The sequence below is a fragment of the Dendrobates tinctorius genome, unplaced genomic scaffold (genome assembly GCF_039654945.1).
Source record: "Dendrobates tinctorius isolate UK_male_01 unplaced genomic scaffold, ASM3965494v1 ptg000103l, whole genome shotgun sequence".
Classification (NCBI taxonomy): domain Eukaryota; kingdom Metazoa; phylum Chordata; class Amphibia; order Anura; family Dendrobatidae; genus Dendrobates; species Dendrobates tinctorius.
Window position 1 is genome coordinate 12,682,627 of NW_027361771.1, and position 16,148 is coordinate 12,698,774.

At 41.6% G+C, this 16,148-nt stretch overlaps 1 protein-coding gene across 2 annotated transcripts in view; it reads left to right on the top strand.

Moving 5' to 3' along the window:
- Window positions 1-15,382, top strand: part of SLC26A11 (solute carrier family 26 member 11) — an 80,359-nt gene extending 64,977 nt beyond the window's left edge. Inside the window, exons 17-18 of one of the 2 annotated variants that reach the window (XM_073588088.1) lie at window positions 11,648-11,715; window positions 14,634-15,382. In XM_073588088.1, the coding sequence (XP_073444189.1) occupies window positions 11,648-11,715; window positions 14,634-14,648 (83 nt within the window). In that variant the 3' untranslated portion in view covers window positions 14,649-15,382. The remainder of the gene's footprint in view (window positions 1-11,647; window positions 11,716-14,633) is intronic. The other variant, XM_073588087.1, reaches the window with a different exon arrangement.
- Window positions 15,383-16,148: the final 766 nt, after the last annotated feature.

Consider the following 16,148-nt stretch of genomic DNA (forward strand, 5'->3'; position numbering starts at 1 on the left):
ATTTTTTTTTTACAGAATAGTTCTCTTTAATTAGAAGGCCAATAATGGTGTGTTCTTATCAGGATTATAGAAGGGCATATAGACATCACAAAGAGATTAGGCCCTTTATGCATTGACCAGGCCCTCTCCATTAATCAAATCAATCAATCAATCAATCAAATTTATTATCGCCAAGTACATATTACATATATACAAGGAATTCTTTGTGGCAAAGAGGCAACATAATATATAACAACAGATACAACAAGTAACATCTAACAAGACAGATACAGTATATAGTCTACAAATGACCGGTTATTCATTTGAAAGTGTCAGAAAAGTATGTCCCTGGCGATAACAGCTGACCACTGAGCTGGTTTCAGCATAAAAATGGGTTGTCTTATTCAAATCTTTGTTCTACTGACCATATGGAGACCACATAATGCTCAAAAATATGATAAAACCCTAAGGGCTACATTATACAACCCACAGGCATTTGTAAGCTCACTGGGGTGGAGTCGTCAAGCATTTTTTACCAGAATGCTGATGTAAAACTGCTTGAAATGCTCCAAATTTTGTGCAATTTTTGAAGTTTTTACGCCACCTCTTTCCCGCTCCATCATAATTTCTTCCATGTCTCTCCTAATGATGCATGACCGTTAAAAGATACACCAGATTAATTAAAAAGGTGCACGCTTCTATAACGAATTTGGCACATCTTATTCTAGGGCTACCTTCATGAAGACTTGCACACAAAATGCCCGTCTTAAAGAATCGGAGTCATTATGACTATGTTCATGCTTTTGTCAGTAAGGAAAATGACTGAACAACTAGAGCTTTCATGGACGGTGAAGCAATATCGCAGACAAAAGCTGCCATACTTACAATACTAATGCAGCAGACCCCATGATAAAGGGTGAACCCATCAAAGGTGCAAAGTACTGATGAACAACCACACACATCAGTTATGGTGGGATTAGAAATGCCAGTGGTTGGGGGAAATGGGGTCTGTTCCTGTGGGGTGCACTTACAGTGGGGAAAAAAAGTATTTAGTCAGTCAGCAATAGTGCAAGTTCCACCACTTAAAAAGATGAGAGGCGTCTGTAATTTACATCATAGGTAGACCTCAACTATGGGAGACAAACTGAGAAAAAAAAATCCAGAAAATCACATTGTCTGTTTTTTTTTCATTTTATTTGCATATTATGGTGGAAAATAAGTATTTGGTCAGAAACAAGCAATCAAGATTTCTGGCTCTCACAGACCTGTAACTTCTTCTTTAAGAGTCTCCTCTTTCCTCCACTCATTACCTGTAGTAATGGCACCTGTTTAAACTTGTTATCAGTATAAAAAGACACCTGTGCACACCCTCAAACAGTCTGACTCCAAACTCCACTATGGTGAAGACCAAAGAGCTGTCAAAGGACACCAGAAACAAAATTGTAGTCCTGCACCAGGCTGGGAAGACTGAATCTGCAATAGCCAACCAGCTTGGAGTGAAGAAATCAACTGTGGGAACAATAATTAGAAAATGGAAGACATACAAGACCACTGATAATCTCCCTCGATCTGGTGCTCCACGCAAAATCCCACCCCGTGGGGTCAGAATGATCACAAGAACGGTGAGCAAAAATCCCAGAACCACGCGGGGGGACCTAGTGAATGAACTGCAGAGAGCTGGGACCAATGTAACAAGGCCTACCATAAGTAACACACTACGCCACCATGGACTCAGATCCTGCAGTGCCAGACGTGTCCCACTGCTTAAGCCTGTACATGTCCGGGCCCGTCTGAAGTTTGCTAGAGAGCATTTGGATGATCCAGAGGAGTTTTGGGAGAATGTCCTATGGTCTGATGAAACCAAACTGGAACTGTTTGGTAGAAACACAACTTGTCGTGTTTGGAGGAAAAAGAATACTGAGTTGCATCCATCAAACACCATACCTACTGTAAAGCATGGTGGTGGAAACATCATGCTTTGGGGCTGTTTCTCTGCAAAGGGGCCAGGACGACTGATCCGGGTACATGAAAGAATGAATGGGGCCAAGTATCGTGAGATTTTGAGTGCAAACCTCCTTCCATCAGCAAGGGCATTGAAGATGAAACGTGGCTGGGTCTTTCAACATGACAATGATCCAAAGCACACCGCCAGGGCAACGAAGGAGTGGCTTCGTAAGAAGCATTTCAAGGTCCTGGAGTGGCCTAGCCAGTCTCCAGATCTCAACCCTATAGAAAACCTTTGGAGGGAGTTAAAAGTCCGTGTTGCCAAGCGAAAAGCCAAAAACATCACTGCTCTAGAGGAGATCTGCATGGAGGAATGGGCCAACATACCAACAACAGTGTGTGGCAACCTTGTGAAGACTTACAGAAAACGTTTGACCTCTGTCATTGCCAACAAAGGATATATCACAAAGTATTGAGATGAAATTTTGTTTCTGACCAAATACTTATTTTCCACCATAATATGCAAATAAAATGAAAAAAAAAACAGACAATGTGATTTTCTGGATTTTTTTTTCTCAGTTTGTCTCCCATAGTTGAGGTCTACCTATGATGTAAATTACAGACACCTCTCATCTTTTTAAGTGGTGGAACTTGCACTATTGCTGACTGACTAAATACTTTTTTTCCCCACTGTATATAATGCTAGATACCTCACCTAATCTAATAGTATGGATATGTCTAATAGGCAGTAAACTGGCATGGTGCACTACACATATCTCTGTGTCAGGCACTTTATGCAAATGTTATCCACGAGCATTTATAATACTAGGCAATCCCCCCATAGATAGTAAGTTTGTGGGGCCTGCTGCATCCTGTAGTGTATTGTTTTGTGACCTGATGTTGCTAAGTGTAACTGCTTTATTTTGTGATATATTTTTAATTTATGTCTTTAAGTGAATTGCTTTCGTGGGAGGTTGGCTAGAAATGGCAGCACAACGTAAAGGGGTTGTAAACGACTCTGATGACATGCCTTAAGAATAGGCCTTCGACATCAAACACCATCACCATTTGGCTGTTTTCAGCACTGCCTGTGGCCAGATCTACTTGGTGTTGGAGCCATGCTTTTCTGGCTTCATGCACTATGTAGAGATCGGGGCTCATCAGATCCTCTTAAAGTGAATAAAAGGTGGCCTGCAAGAATGGCCACTACATAGTGTATGGAGCTTTGCTCTCTATGGTGTGTACCTCTGGTGTGGCAAACAGCTAATTGGTTGGGTATCCAGGGGTCAGAACCCAACTAGTATCCTATGGATAGATCATCAATATCTAATTTGTGGACTATATACCTTCTATGTTTGCAAATTTACACCTGAGCTAAGCACAAGTTCTGGAACAATATCCTTTTGGTGACGTTCAGTTATTGCACAGCTTATCACCACAAACGTCTCTTAGGCTGGTACGGTGGTTTCACATTAGCGTTTTTAGCGCAGCACATCATGCGCGTCCATGCGCCATGCAACCCATATGTTTAACATGGCTTGCGCATGGTCTAGCGTTTGCACGCGTTCGTATGTGTTTTCGTGCGCACGCGGTTTTTTGTAGTGTGCGCCTAGGCGCGCCCGACGTAACCTGTTGCATTTTTGGGTCCGTCCAACGGCCTCAAAAAATGCATGTGCGCGCTTGCGCACGGAATGCGCCAAAATAACACATTACAGTCTATGGGAATGCATGATGTGTTTTTTGCATGCGTTTCTATTGTGCACGAAGCGCAGCGCTAAGAAACGCTAATGTGAAAGTAGTCTTACCAACTGTGAAACATGGTGGTGGATGACTTGTTTAGGCTTGTTTTGCTGCTAAATGACCTATACAATCAATACGAAAATCATAGAATCGTAGAGTTGGAAGGGACCTCCTGGGCCATCTGGTCCAACCCCCTGCTCAAAGCAGGATTCGCTAAATCATCCCAGTCAGATGTCTGTCCAGCCTCTGTTTGAAGACTTCCATTGAAGGAGAACTCACCACTTCTCGTGGCAGCTTGTTCCACTCATTGATCACTCTAACTGTCAAAAAGTTTTTTCTAATATCTAATCTGTGTCTCCTCCCATTCAGTTTCATCCCATTGCTTCTAGTCTTTCCTTGTGCAAATGAGAATAAAGTTGACCCTTCTACAATGTGACAGCCCTTTAGATATTTGTAGACAGCTATTAAGTCTCCTCTCAGTCTTCTCTTTTGCAAACTAAACATTCCCAAATCCTGCAACCTTTCCTCATAAGACAGGGTTTGCAGACCGGTCACCATTCTGGTCACTCTTTTCTGAACTTGCTCCAGTTTGTTGATGTCTTTTTTAAAATGTGGTGCCCAAAACTGGACACAATATTCCAGATGAGGTCTGACCAAAGAGGAGTAGAGGGAAATAATGACTTAACGTGATCTAGACTGTATGCTTCTGTTAATACATCCTAGAATTGCATTTGCCTTTTTTGCTGCTGCATCACACTGTTGACTCATATTCAGTCTGTGATTTATTAGCATACCCAAGTCTTTTTCACATGTGCTGTTGCTTAACCCTATTCCTCTCATTTTGTATATGCTTTTTTCATTTTTATTGCCCAGATGTAGTACTTTGCATTTCTCCCTGTTAAAAACCATTCTGTTAGTTGCTGCCCACTTCTCCAGTTTATTTATATCTTTTTGAATCCTCTCTCTCTCTTCTCTAGTATTAGCTATCCCTCCTAGCTTTGTGTCATCAGCAAATTTAATCAGTTTACCCTCAATTCCTTCATCTAAATCATTGATAAAGATGTTGAACAATACAGGGCCCAGGACAGAGCCCTGTGGTACCCCACTTGAGACATTCTTCCAACTGGATGTGCAGCCATTTACGACCACTCTTTGGGTCCGATCACTAAGCCAGTTATGAATCCACCTAACAGTTGCCTTGTCCATTCCATACTTAGTCATTTTTTCAATAAGGATTGTATGAGAGACTTTGTCAAATGCTTTGCTGAAGTCAAGATATACTATATCTACAGCATTTCCTTGATCCACCCAATCAGTGATTCCGTCATAGAAGGAAATTAAGTTAGTCTGACATGACTTATTAGTTACAAACCCATGCTGACTCTGTTTAATCACTTCATTGTTATCCAGGTACTGACATACATGTTGTTTAATAATTTGTTCAAAGATCTTTCCTGGTATAGAAGTCAGACTCACCGGCCTATAGTTGCCTGGGTCCACCTTCTTCCCCCTTTTGAAGATAGGAACAACATTTGCTCTTCTCCAGTCTTCTGGCACTTCTCCTGTTCTCCAAGAATTTTCAAAGATTATGGAGAGGGGTTCAAAAATTTCTTCTGCTATCTCCTTCAGTACTCTGGAGTGTAATTCATCTGGAACTGGAGACTTGAATTCATTTAGGTTAGCTAAGTGTTTCCTCACTATCTATCTGTTTATAGATATCCTGGATTCTTCTATTCCCTTAATAGGACAGTCAAGAACAGTTGATGTTACATTTCCTTTCTGAGAGAAAACAGATGCAAAATAGGAATTTAAAAGTTCAGCCTTCTCAACATCCTGTCTTACCATTTCATCATTTTCATCCTGTAAAAATCCTATAGCATCTTTGACTTTTCTTTTACTTTTGACATATCCCCAAAATCCTTTATTATTGCTTTTGACATCTCTTGCAAGCCTCAATTCATTTTCAGCTTTAAGTTAATCTGATTTGTGCCCTGCAGGTTCTGCAGACAGCATTATATACTTCTTTAGATATGCCTCCCTCTTTCCATTTTATAAACATTTCTTTCTTCCTTTTTAGCATGTGCTTAAGTTCTGTGTTCATCCATCCTGGTTTCCTTAAATGCTTCCTATTCTTCCCTCTTTTCGGAATTGTTAACAACTGTGCTTTGAGAATTTCATTTTTCAAGATTTCCCATCCTTCCTGGACATTTTTGTCTTCAAGGATATCCAGCCATTGGATCCCTCCAATTCTCTTTCTGAATCCCTTAAAATCTGCCTTTCTGAAATCTAACCTTGACGTCTGAGTCTTCACAGGTCTTCCGCCTCTAGTTATCCAAAATTCTAAAATAGCATGGTCACTACCTCCTAGGGTCCCAGCCACTTTTACCTCCTCAACCATTTCCTCCCAGTTTATAAGGATTAGATCCAAGGTAGCAGTTCCCCTTGTTTTCTCCCCTACCTTTTGGAAGATAAAGTTGTCAGCAAGAGAGGATAAGAATTTCCTTGACCTGTTAGTTTTGCCTGAGAGAGATTCTCAACAAATGTCTGGATAGTTGAAATCTCCCATGACAACTATGTCATATTTTTTGGAGAACTTGGCCATTTGATGCATAAAGAGTTCATCCATATCTTCAGCTTGCACAGGCGGCCTGTAGTAAATGCCTACAATGGTGTCCTTTCCATTGTTCTGTCCTTGTATTCTTACCCAAACAGTTTCCACAGAACTCCCGGTCTCTGAAGATTCAATCTCTGTGCAGATATACGCGTTTCTAACATACAATGCAACACCTCCTCCTCGTTTATCAAGTCTGTTTCTTGCAAATATGTTGTATCCTTCTAGTCTTGTATTCCAATCATGTGTATTGTCCCACCAAGTTTCAGTGATTCCAATGACATCATATTTCTTTTCCTGTGTTAGTAGTTCCAATTCTCCTTGCTTGTTGCCCATGCTTTGCGCATTAGTATAGAAACATTTTAGTTTGTGATTGGTTTCTCTTTCTCCAATATTTTTATTAATTAGATTCTTTTGTCTTTGTTCTTCCTTTCAACTTCTAATAGCAGAGTTCTCAATAGCATTTGTCAGGTGTATGGCTTTTTCTGGTCTTTTGTTTCCCTTCCCATGTTGTTCTAGTTTAAAGCTCTCCTTACAAGTGTAGCAAGGCGACTTCCAAATACATGCTTTCCAGTCTTCGTAAGGTGCACCCCATCTCTAGCAAGTAGTCCATCGTATAAGTAATTCACTCCGTGATCCATAAATCCAAATCGTTGCTGACAGCACCATCGACGTAGCCAGTTGTTCACCTGCAGAATCTTATTCCACCTCCTTGTTCCATGGCCATCCACTGGGAGGATGGGAGAGAAGACCACCTGCGCTCCCAGTTCTTTCACTTTCTTGCCTAAGTCTTCAAAGTCTCTGCAGATGATTTCCAGGTCATTTCTTGCGGTGTCATTTGTCCCCACATGTAGTAGCAGGAATGGGTAGTCATCGGTAGGTCTGAAGAGTCCTGATATCCTGTCAGACACATCTTTAATTTTTGCACCTGGAAGACAGCACATTTCTCTTGAAGTTATATCCAGTCTGCAGATAGCGGCCTCTGTTCCTCTCAACAGGGAATCCCCCATGACCACCACTCTCCGTTTCTTCTTCACAACATTTTTCTTTCTCCATCCAGGAGGACTCTGAAGGCGTACAAGGTTGCTGTTTATTGGCAAAGTCTTATCCTGATGTATTTCTTCATCGTTTTCCTGCGTGAGAGCCTGGTACTGGTTCCTGAGCAGTATGGGTGCTGACTGCCTCCTGATCCTCCTGCTTCTCTGGGTCACATGTCTCCATTCCTCTGTTTCTTCAGGTGCACTTTGAATTTCTTCTCTTTCTGTAACATGAAGAGATAATTCTGCTCTGTCCAAGAACTCTTCACCTTCCTTAATGATCTTCAACGTAGCTAACCTCTCTTCGAGATTTTGCAACTTTTCCTCCAATAGGGACACAAGCTTGCATTTGGCTTGCATTTGCGTTTGGCTTTTCCACTGGTAAGTCTGTGAACATGTAGCAAGAAATGCAGCTCACCAAATGGCTCCTGGCCTCTTCCATATTGAGATTTCTTAAAAACGATGAAAGATGAGCCAAAATTCCTCTTTTCAGCTGCAACGGCCAAAACCCAGTGATTGTTGAGCTCGCGGAGACTCTTCACTTATCTCAGAAGGCACTGGGAATATGCAAATGATCTCCTCAAGACTCTTCCCCTGGTTTTCCGATTTCCTCTTTTCAGCTGCAACGGCCAAAACCCAGTGATCGTTGGGCTCGCGGAGACTCTTCACTTATCCCAGAAGGCACTGGGAATATGCAACATTAAACAACTGAATGAACATCCTCCAAGGCCGGTGATTCCATAATTTTTGCCAGGTGTTGTATATCCATAGATAAATAATAACAAGGCTGATGTTTATTAAGGAACAATATGTTTAATTAAAAAAAAAACGGAAAGAAAATGACGTCAGTTCCTGCGCAATTTTCTGCGCCAGAGGGGGAAAACCGGGGGCCAATATTTGTAGCCTGGGAAGCGGTTAATACCCATGGATCTTCCCAGGCTATGAATATCAGCCCGCAGCTGTCTGCATAGCCTTTACTGGCTATTAAAATAGGGGGACCCCCCCAAAAAAATGATGTGGGGTCCCCCTATATTTTATAGCCTGAAAGGCTACGCAGACAGCTGCGGGCTGATATTCATAGCCTAGGAAGGGGCCATGGATATTGGTCACCCCCTGGCTACAAATACCAGCCCGCAGCCGCCCCAGAAATGGTGCATCTGCACGATGCACCAATTCTGGCACTTAGCCCCTCTGTTCCCACTGCCGTGTAGCTGTGGCATATGGGGTAATAAGGGGTTAATGTCTCCTTGCTATTGAAAGGTGACATTTAGCCCGGTTAATAATGGAGAGGTGTCAATAAGATGCCTATCCATTATTAATCTAAGTAATAAAGGGTTAAAAAACTCACACACAAAGTATTTTAATTAAATAAAACACAACACATTTTTTCATAATTTTTATTACACGCCTATACATTCGAAGCCCTCAATCACCTGCAAAAATTTAAAAAAAACAAAAACAAACCAACAATATACTCCCTGTCCGACGTAATCCCATTAATAACGATTGTCCCACGATGATCTCCCCTATAGAACTGTCACATCAGCAGATGTGACCGCTCTATAGGGTTTCGATGACACACTGACCGGAGATAACTCTCAAGCAGTGTGTCATTGGAGATAAAGCCTCTCGCTTTACGGCACTACAGCGTGAGGAAATTCTCACGCTGTAGTACCGCAATGTGACAGGTGAACTCTGGTGATCTGTCGGTGGCAGAGTGATACAATGCGGAGGATTATCTCCGTCATTGTATCACTGGAGCCCCTGGAGAGCAGTCACATAAGCCCATGTGACAGCTCTCCACGGGAGATCGTCGCGGGACAATTAATTAATTGAATTACGTCGAACAGGGAGTATAGCGTTTGTTTATTACTTTAATTTTCTTTCAGGTGATCGATGGCAGTATATGGTAAGTATGAGCTATATGTGTGTATGTGGGTTTTTTTTTACATTCAACACATTAGCCGGATGATGGGAACACTACTATCCCATCATTGGCTAATGTGTCAATCACTGTCACTGTAGCAGGCATAGCCTGATGGGCAATGCGATTATGCTGCGGAAAAATACGTAGCATGTGCCCAGTAATTGCGGAATTTAATTAAAATGAATGGGATGCCTTTTTTTAGCGTTTTTAAACGTTTCCGCAGCAGCAAAAACGCTGCGGAAACGCTTAAAAAACGCAACGTGGGCACACAGCCTAAATGAATAAGTAACTGGCTTAGTGATAGAAAGCAGTGGGTGGTTATAAATGGTATATTCTCTAACTGGGTCGTTGTGACCAGTGGGGTACCACAGGGGTCAGTGTTGGGACCTATTCTCTTCAACATATTTATTAACGAACTGATAGAAGGTTTGCACAGTAAAATATCGATATTTGCAGATTATACAAAACTATGTAAGGCTGGCTTCACACTAGCATTCGGCAGGTCTGCGGATGGCAACCTACTTCCTTCTTTCTTCCTCCGTTAAGCCCCGCCCACTGCCGCACCTCTTCAGTTCCGCCTACGTCTGCATGCATCCTGCGTACCCTATCTTTAACATTGGGTACGCAGGCCATGCGGATGTATGCTGACGCATCCGCATGCGTCGTTTTGACGCGTCCGCCAACCAAAACAAAATGCATCTTGTTGCTTTTGGCGCAGCGTCAAAACGACACATGCGGATGTGTCAGCATACATCCGCATGGCCTGCGTACCCAATGATAAAGATAGGGTACGCAGGACACATGCAGACGTAGGCGAAGCTGAAGGAAGAGGTGCGGCAGTGAGCGGGGCTTAACGGAGGAAGAAAGAAGGAAGTAGGCTGCCATCCGCAGCCCTGCCGAACACTAGTGTGAAGCCAGCCTAAAGCGGTCAATACAAGAGAAGGTAGTATTCTGCTACAGATGGATCTAGATAAGTTGGAAACTTGGACTGAAAGGTGGCAGATGCGGTTTAACAATGATACATGTAAGTTTATACACATGGGAAGAAGGAATCAATATCACCATTACACACTGAACGGGAAACCACCGGGTAAATCTGACATGGAAAAGGACTTGGGGATCCTATTTAATGATAAACTTACCTGGAGCAGCCAATGCCAGGCAGCGGCTGCCAAGGCAAACAGGATCATGGGGTGCATTAAAAGAGGTCTGGATACACATAATGAGAGCATTATACTGCCTCTGTACAAATCCCTGGTTAGACCGCACGTGGAGTACAGTGTACAGTTTTGGGCACCGGTGCTCAGGAAGGATATAATTGAACTAGAGTGAGTACAAAGGAGGGCAACAGCATTAATAAAGGGGATGGGGGAACTACAATACCCAGAGAGATTAGCAAAATTTGGATTATTTAGTCTAGAAAAAAGACTGAAGGGCGATCTAATAACCATGTATAAGTTTATAAGGGGACAATACAAATATCTCTCCGAGGATCTGTTTATACCAAGGAAGGTGACGGTCACAAGGGGGCATTCTCTGCGCCTGGAGGAGAGGAGGTTTATCCACCCACATAGAAGAGGTTTCTTTACTGTTAGGGCAGCGAGAATCTGGAATTCCCTGCCTGAGGAGGTGGTGATGGCAAACTCAGTCGAGGGTTTCAAGAGAGGCCTGGATGTCTTCCTGGATCGTAACAATATTGTATCTTACAGTTATTGTTAGGTTCTTTAGAAGGACGTAGATCTGGGGATCTATTCTGATGGAATATAGGCTGAACTGGATGGACAAATGTCTTTTTTTGGCCTTGCTAACTATGTTGCTATGTTACTATGTTTGAACGCAATGTACAGCTCTTGCTGAGCAGCAGTTGAAATGAACTTCTAAAAGAGCTTGAACTGGACTTCAGCAAGCTAAATTGGATTGAAAATAAGGTCACATTACACCCCCTTCCTCAAAAAAGGTGTATTTATTCTTTTGGTGACCTCACCAGTATCTCTTCTACCCATTGTAAGTATTGACATAGAAGTGTTCCGTCTCAATGTAGCCTGAACCCTAAGGATTGCAGCTATCTTTTCAAGTTCAAAGTACAAACATTAGTGCTGTGTCTGGTTAACTATATACTGGCATCCAGTCCATGTATGCAAACTACATACAAAGTTCAAAGTTTGAAATGGATAGGAAAAAAACATTATAGGAAGAACCTGGGCAACTGAGAAATATGTTGTTTTTTTTCCTGCGTTTTGTCTTTATAACACCTGCGTTTAAAAGTATAAATAAATGAATTATTACTTTTTCTGCATGATTATTTATCCTTTTGACACTCCCTGTCTGTGCACCTGTTAATAATCCACAATTACATCTTTTAATGACAGCAAGTTCTGCCGATCATGTTTATTTGTTTTATATTCACAGCAAATGATCTATACGACGATGGAAGCATAGAGCCCTTACTCAACAATGCTCCCAAAGTTTCATCCGAGGTGAGAAAGTCCTAACAAGTGTTTCCCCGATCATGACAAAAGTGGAGTACACAGGTCAGGGTCTTAATCCAATTTCACTTGGTTATGGAAATTCTTTTTCATCCTGTTGAGCTGATGTATTGAAGAAATGTTGGGAAAAAAAAGAACAAACGCGGACTGCAGTGACTGACTTTCTACAGAACCGTGTTCTGAAAAACACAAAGCCTGATAACTATGTAAATACAGAAATGTGCCATATTGAAAAATTGTCTTAAATACTTGATCTTGTCACTTTTAAATAAAGGTTTTTTTTTGTTTTTTTGTTTTTTAAAATGATTTAAATATAAAGTAACAAAATCCACATAAACATGTCACATTATCACTATAGTTTCAACAAGTTTTTCATAAATCAATACTGCAGAGAAATATGTACTAAACTACTGTATCTCACCAGAGACATGCTACATTCTTTTCCTGTGTGCCATTTTTTTCCCATTCCAGCCTAAACTTATCTTTCACTTGAAAACTGTTAAAAAGGGATGGACTGTCCGTTCACTGAGGGATTAGATTACAGCTGCTTATTGAAGAGGGTGAGAGGAATAGTGAATGAGAGGCAGATCAGTTGCTTTATTTTTTAAACTCGGGTAAATCTTTCTTGATTTTTAAACCATTTTAAAAAAAGGAAAAATAGGATATCCAAATCAGAAAATTTTAACCCTAATTCTACCCCATCCCCCGCCAACCCACCCTTTCAGACACCAGTCATACTCAACCAGAATCCAAATTACAGTAGACATAGGAATATAAAGTCCAAAACACCTACAGCTTTTCATAGTTTTGTCAGGACCAGCTAGCCAGCGTTCTGTCCAGACGTATTATAGAGTATCTTTTAATGCTCTTCAGTACAACATTAATAAATTAATAGTCACGGTCCTCCCAAGAAGGCCAAGGTTTGTCAAAATATGCACTTTTACCTTGGTTGAAAAAGGGGGTTCATTTCAAAAGGAAAAGATTTCACATGTTTGATGTATTACCTGCGGGATGGAGGTCCCTCTGAGATCCAATTTTTAGCAATTAATTTCTTGGTGGCGAATAGCAGGCGTGCAATAGCATTTTTCCTGCTCTAAGTCCGCTGCTTTCTAGTGTTTTATCTCATCAAAGTGTTAGATTCACAGCTACTCTGCTCAGTCCTCATGTATAATGTAGCACCTGTATCTCTACCTGCAGTCCCTCTCTCCCTGCAGAGACACCAGCATACTCACTGCCGAGGCTCCTGTCCTGCTCCTTCAGGGTCTGCTGCTGCCCGGGGTGCATGCACTCCTAGGAAGTCTCCAGGCACTGTGCTTGGAGCACGTGCACACACTTCCTCTTCCTTAAAGGAGCCACGCGCGTTCCTCTAAAGTGTCCCCAGCCAATAGCTGGAGGTCTCTTACTATTTAAAACGCCTCCTCCAACATGGTGGTGCCTGCGCAATGTTGTGCGTTTGTTCCTTACATGCTTGTCAGTTCTCAGGTCCCAGTATGCGTATCCTAGCCTGCTGCACCTGCTAATGCTTTTTTCATTGGCAACTGAGCCAGCTGCACTCGCCAGTGCCCACCTCAACAGCAGTCGAGACAGCTGCACCCGCCAGTTCTCACCTCAATGGCAGCCGATCCAGCTGCACCCGTCAGTGCTCATCTCTTCATCCGACTGTCCTGTCTGCACCTGCAGTTCTCGTCATCTTCTCTGCCTGCCTGCATCTGTTAGACATTGCCCCGGGCCGTCCAAGGTACCCATTCCTAGGAATCAGCTGCCATCTACCCAAGGTCAGTCCTGGAGTAGCACCTGGATTACCTCCCTTGTCTCTCCAAGGACCTCGGTGTCAGCTGCTGCATGTCCGTGGTTAGATTGTGTGAGGCTCCTAGTCACGCCCCTCCAGGTCTTCCTTGGGCTTTGGAACAATGGTTCCACCACACAGCCTGTTACATATAACGTCTTCCACTCTGCTTTGCGGAAGTGCTATAGTGATGGGATAGTAGGAATCCCATATCTATCTGGACTGTGAAAGGAAGATATCATAGCTATTCTTCACCCACTAGCTAAGAGAAAACTGAACTTTAGAGAGAGCCTGTATAGGGGAAGACTGGTCAAAATGCAGGATACAAGTCATATAAGGTTCAGAAATGGTGTTATTCCATATCTACACACATACAGAACAGTGTATACTGAAAGCCTTTTTACATTTTAACATCACACCCATAAGTTGTATTTCATTGTCAATGAGTCATATCATAAAACTGAATATGACTTTCCAAAGAAATAATGGGAGACTATAGGGTACCTGTGTCAGTGGCTTACCCCTGAAGCAGTGGACTGTCTTTGATGTGGCATATTGAATGTGTTCCAAATTCTTTCCTGACCACATGTGGCAATAAGAATAATTAACATTCAAAAAATGTACAACTTGAAGATTTAATTGAATCTTAAGATGAAATGTCACAATTTATTCATTGAAGTAGAGCCACTTGTTTAAACAATGCTTGACTGCATGATGGTGTAATAGGATGGGAGATTAAAGAAACCTCAGAATTATGGAACAGTATATGTGATGGTACATTAATACTGAGTGGCCGTGGTGTCGATGGACCATTGCATACATTTATTTCACATATTGTGCCTCCAATATGGTAATAAAAGACCTTTGGTAAGAAATTCCACACATACTTTTTTTCATCTGATTTCCCCTGTAACTGGGACCGGTTTCCTGCTCCCACAGCTGTATGATGTCGTGCCGATGCTCTACCGGCATTGCATGCTATAATTTAGTGTCGCCTCACTCATGTACTGCCTATTTTAATGCCCATGGAGCTCATGTCTGATGCCAGTTAATGTATTGTAGTATTGCTCCTTGTACATGGAATTCTGATTCACATGCTGAAATCTAACCTTGTTTTTTTTAACCACCTCCCTGCTGATTAATCCCTTGGATGCCTTGTTGGAATTGACTCTGGACTGTATGGCATATCTGTTGCTTTTTGTTCAATGTTTTGGTCAATATCCCAATCTCTCATATTTACCTGTATTGCTGACCATACTACTATCAACTCTCTCTACCTGTCAGAAGCTATTCCATGTACCTAATTTACAGTGGGTACGGAAAGTATTCAGACCACTTTAAATTTTTCACTCTTTGATTCATTGCAGCCATTTGGTAAATTCAAAACAGTTCATTTTTTTTCCTCATTAATGTACACTCTGCACCCCGTCTTCACTGAAAAACACAGAAATGTAGGGTAATTAATAAGTTGCTTACTATTTAATGCATACTTTTTCTTACTTTTTGTCACCACTTTAATTTGCTCTCGCAGCCAGTATTTGATTGTTCTCTACCTCAATACAACCATGCCATTTTTTATTTCTACCTTCTAATCCTTGGAAACTTTTTCAGTTCTTCTTTTGTTCACCTCCTTTTACAATTTTTGCATTTTTTTGTTATGTTTGTTATCTTTGTTTCAATAAAAAATTGTGATATCTGGTTACAATGTTTATTTCTTACTTTATTCAGGTTCTGATAACGTGTTCCCAGCAGGTTATTCGATATGTGTCCTGTGAATATTAGAAGATGTGTAAGCGCATGTATTTTTGTGTGAGGTGCTCATAATTGATAATGATTTAATCAATAAAAAAATTTGTTTCCTTTTTTTCCTAATTTGCATATCATTAACATGTCTATCAATCCTGCGATTTTCATAAATTTGCGCTCTTGGTCTTGCAATTAAAATGTTAAGGAGTGTTTGAAGAACAACGATTGAGACTTGGGCATTACATTAATAATAGAAAGGGTTATCTACCTAGTATCTCTGGGATTGCAAAAAAAAAGGTTGAATACATGAGTACATTTGTGCCACCTAGTGGAGAAAGAATAAAATGACTAACAAGAAACTTTTAACCTAAGGCCGGGATCACACTACCGTGTGTGATGCGAGAAACTCGCAATACCTGGTGCTGCCGCCAGCACTCAGGACCGGAGCTGCGGCTGCATGTATTTCTATGCAGCTGCAGCTCCCGGTCTGAGTGTCAGCGGCAGCGCCGGGTGTTGATGCGAGAGACTCGTGCGAGTTTCTCGCATCTAACACGGTGGTGTGATCCCGGCCTAAGTCATATTACAAGACTCATTAAAGGATTGATTGTGACTTGTAGGATCGCTACTTCCAACAGATGGCGCTATAGAGTTCAAGTCTTCTTTTTCTCTGAAGATGCAATTTGCATAACAAGAAACTTGAAAGCTTGGAGGAACTCAATGACATTATAAATACAATTGTGTAAAATTGTAAGGGGATCATAAAGGAGCAAAGTTATGAAGAAGAGCACAGCAGGGTTAGGTTATAAAAAATAACCCAAGCGCTGAACATCTCACAGAGCAGTTTAATTCATCATCCATAAATGGAAGGAGTATGGCATGACCGCAAGCCTAC